This window comes from Kryptolebias marmoratus, linkage group LG7 (assembly GCF_001649575.2).
Source record: "Kryptolebias marmoratus isolate JLee-2015 linkage group LG7, ASM164957v2, whole genome shotgun sequence".
Lineage (NCBI taxonomy): Eukaryota > Metazoa > Chordata > Actinopteri > Cyprinodontiformes > Rivulidae > Kryptolebias > Kryptolebias marmoratus.
In genome coordinates, this window is record NC_051436.1 from 21,977,271 (window position 1) to 21,980,448 (window position 3,178).

The window sequence follows — 3,178 nt, forward strand, 5'->3', positions numbered from 1 at the left end:
GGGGGGTGGGGCGCTACAAAAACTTGGTGCAAGTTGTGTAAACAACGAAAGCACTATGGACAACGTTGGCCCTGTGTTGTTGCTGTTTTTTAAACTTCTGGGGATTCTCCTCAGCAGCTTACACATCTGGAAAGGTTCCATCAATGCAGAAAAGTTTATACAGGTTTTACAAAATGTTGCAAAAATTCAAAATTCCTCTATTACAAATAAAAAAGCACCATTTTGTAGTTCAAGCATTTCATATGTTTACTATGTTCCACTGTAAATAAAATATGGGTTCATGAGGATTGCAAATCATTGCATTCTGTTTTTTACATTTTACACAACCTCCCAACTTTTTCAGAATTGAGGTAGTAGATTAGCCACACAGGCAGATCATTTGAACCATCACATAAAACAAGTTGAAATGTCACATTTATTTACAGTATATATTAAGAATTACACAATACTCAGGTGATAGTTTGGTTACCCATGAGTAGATACTGAAAAGGTGATTGTATAAATTTAATGCAAACATTAAGACCACCACAGACATGACAAATGGCCCTAAATGCCTCCCCAAAGCAGCACATCCCACTTGCAAGCAACAACTGAACATTTCAGTATTAGTGTAGGTCTTTATTTAAAGAGTGACATATGTGAATTACTAGGGTTGGGCACTGGTTGAATTTAAACAATTTCTGATTCAAATTCCTCGTTTCGATTTCAGTTCCTAAAGATTCTCGATTCAGATTCTTTTAAGAGACAATATACAGTCCCCTCCAAAACTATTGGAACAGCAAGGCAAATTCTGTTGTACACTGAAGACATTTGGGTTTAACATCAAAAGACGAGCATGAGACAAGAGTTCAGAATGTCTCAAACATTTTAAAACTAAACTTAACACAAAACACACCACACTACACCCTAACTATAACATCCAAACACCCTAAATATTACTCATCTCATTACTCACTTCTGTACTTCCTAGTGTTTTTTTTTAATTTTTGTTACTGTCGAACGTTCTGTAACTTTTTGCGTCTTTCTTCTTCTCCTTCCTGTAGATTTTTTGGCACTTGACAAATACAGTAACTTTGGGCCTCAGTCAGAATGGAGAGGGGTTTGTATTTTTTTAATTCGGCAGGGTTGGGGGTGAGAACGGATAGAGGATGGGGGAGTTTTTGCCCGGAAACTGTCATCTTTGCAGCTGTCTCTTGCTCTAATGTGCTTCAAATATGACATGATTTTCAGAAAAAGATGAGGTGTGAATTATTTATCATAATTCTGATTTCACTTGGCCCATCAACACGATTTAAAATCTGGTGTGTAGTTTGAAGTCTGTACTTTTGACAAAAGTGTCAGAGAGGGTGCATCTTTCCCACTAGAGCAATTTAAATCGAACATGTGACTAGGACGTGCCGGCTCGTCCATCGACTCCAGTTAAGCCACACCTTTGATTGCTACCACACATGCCCATGGTTGTGCACACACTTCCTGCGGATTAGTCTTTGTTGTTGTTCTGCAGCTTCTTCTTCTGGGTGTCAAAACTAGGAATCGAAATGTAAAAATTTGAACGATTCTGGGAAAATTGTAATGTTAGTCCCGGGTTCAATCAATTATCAAGACTCGATGCCCCACCCTATTGATTATAGAGTGGTCAACTTTGGTTAGACCTGTGTAGCCTTGGTATTACCTTGACATAAGTGACTTTCTGCTAAGGCCACTCTTGGCTAGCAATAAAACTGTGTCATGTGGGAATTTATTGTCTATTATAGGACCATCAAAAGGACTAGTGGCCTGATAATATTCCATATCCCTGCCTACCTTGTGTTTCCCAAACTCAGCTCCAGAGTCCATTTCATCCTTCGGACCCCGCTGCCTCCTCTCGTGGACAAAGCTCCTGCTCCTCCCTGTCCCCCTGGAGACGCCATGGCAACGAACCTTACTGATGGACCTCAGAGACAGCACCTGTAGAGATAAAAACAAACATAATGATGTCACTTAAAAGAGACAAATTAGGAAGAGATACTAAACTAAAAAAAAAAAATCACTCCTTACACCCAGAAGTACTTAAACAGAATTAAAAGATGAAGGAATGGCTCAATATTATTTCACATTTAGGTTTTCTAACGCGTGAAGGGAGTAATTTGTTGGGCTTAAGCAAACAGTTTATCATGATAATTCAGCTTTCTAACTACCGAGGCAAAGAGACAGAGAGCCAGCAGATACTGATAATGAGCGGAGTGATTCTGATTATCCAAAGGGACAGTATCCAGTTTAGGTTGTTCACAAAACAGCAACACCACCCGCAGTTCAAACAGCAAATCCTTGGTGAAACAGAACTGCACGACGGAAGCCAGGAGGAAGATGTCACCAAACGCCGAGCACATATAAAAACACATTCCAGCAGATAACAATCTAACATACCTTAAAGAAGCCTCCAAACCACTGGTGCTGTGTTTTAAAGTTATTTTTTACTGAAAAGTAACAAAATCAGCTCACAGGTAGAGCCAGAGAACAACTTGTTCTGTGAACACTCGCCGATTCCGGGGCCCACAGTGATGACGCACTTACGCTGCTGAGGCGGAAGTTACGTCACTCAAGAGCTGGATTTCTTAAACAAATAGATTACACATTGCAAAAACATAAATCCCTGGCTGCCTTTTTCACACTGATATTTTATTAATTTATGTTGATTATATTTTGTATATATTTGCTATAGTTATTAGTCTATCGAAGCAATGTGAAAATCAACACTACTGACGTTTTAATTTCTGCGGCCAGTTGTAAAAATGGTTGTCTCTGTACCACTGTTTGTAATTGTTCGTAAATGTTCAGTTAAAAACATTTTATTTTTTAACAATCCACACAGACCTTTCTCAATACTGTTTTATATATATATATATATATATATATATATATATATATATATATATATACATATATATAAGGAGGAAATGAAGACCACAGATGTTAAGACTCGGAAGCTACTAACCATGCATGGAGGGTTCCACCCCAAATCCAGCATCCTGAGACTGTACACAAGCCGTAAGGACGGAGGCAGAGTACTAGTAAGTGTGAGAGCCACTGTCCAGGATGAAACATCCAAGATCCATAAATACATCAAGGACAAGGCCTCAACAGACAATGTGCTCAGCGAATGTCTCAGACAGTGGGGAACAGAGGACGAGGTGCTGGA

At 39.0% G+C, this 3,178-nt stretch overlaps 1 protein-coding gene across 1 annotated transcript in view; it reads right to left on the bottom strand.

Annotated features, from left to right (window-relative positions):
* The window catches only part of emc4 (ER membrane protein complex subunit 4), a 9,012-nt gene extending 6,459 nt beyond the window's left edge, over positions 1 to 2,553 (bottom strand). Inside the window, exons 1-2 of the mRNA XM_017437481.3 lie at positions 2,407 to 2,553; positions 1,804 to 1,947 (exon numbers count right to left, since the gene is read on the bottom strand). Coding sequence (XP_017292970.1) covers positions 1,804 to 1,910 — 107 coding nt within the window. The 5' untranslated portion in view covers positions 1,911 to 1,947; positions 2,407 to 2,553. The remainder of the gene's footprint in view (positions 1 to 1,803; positions 1,948 to 2,406) is intronic.
* Between the last annotated feature and the right edge of the window lie 625 nt (positions 2,554 to 3,178).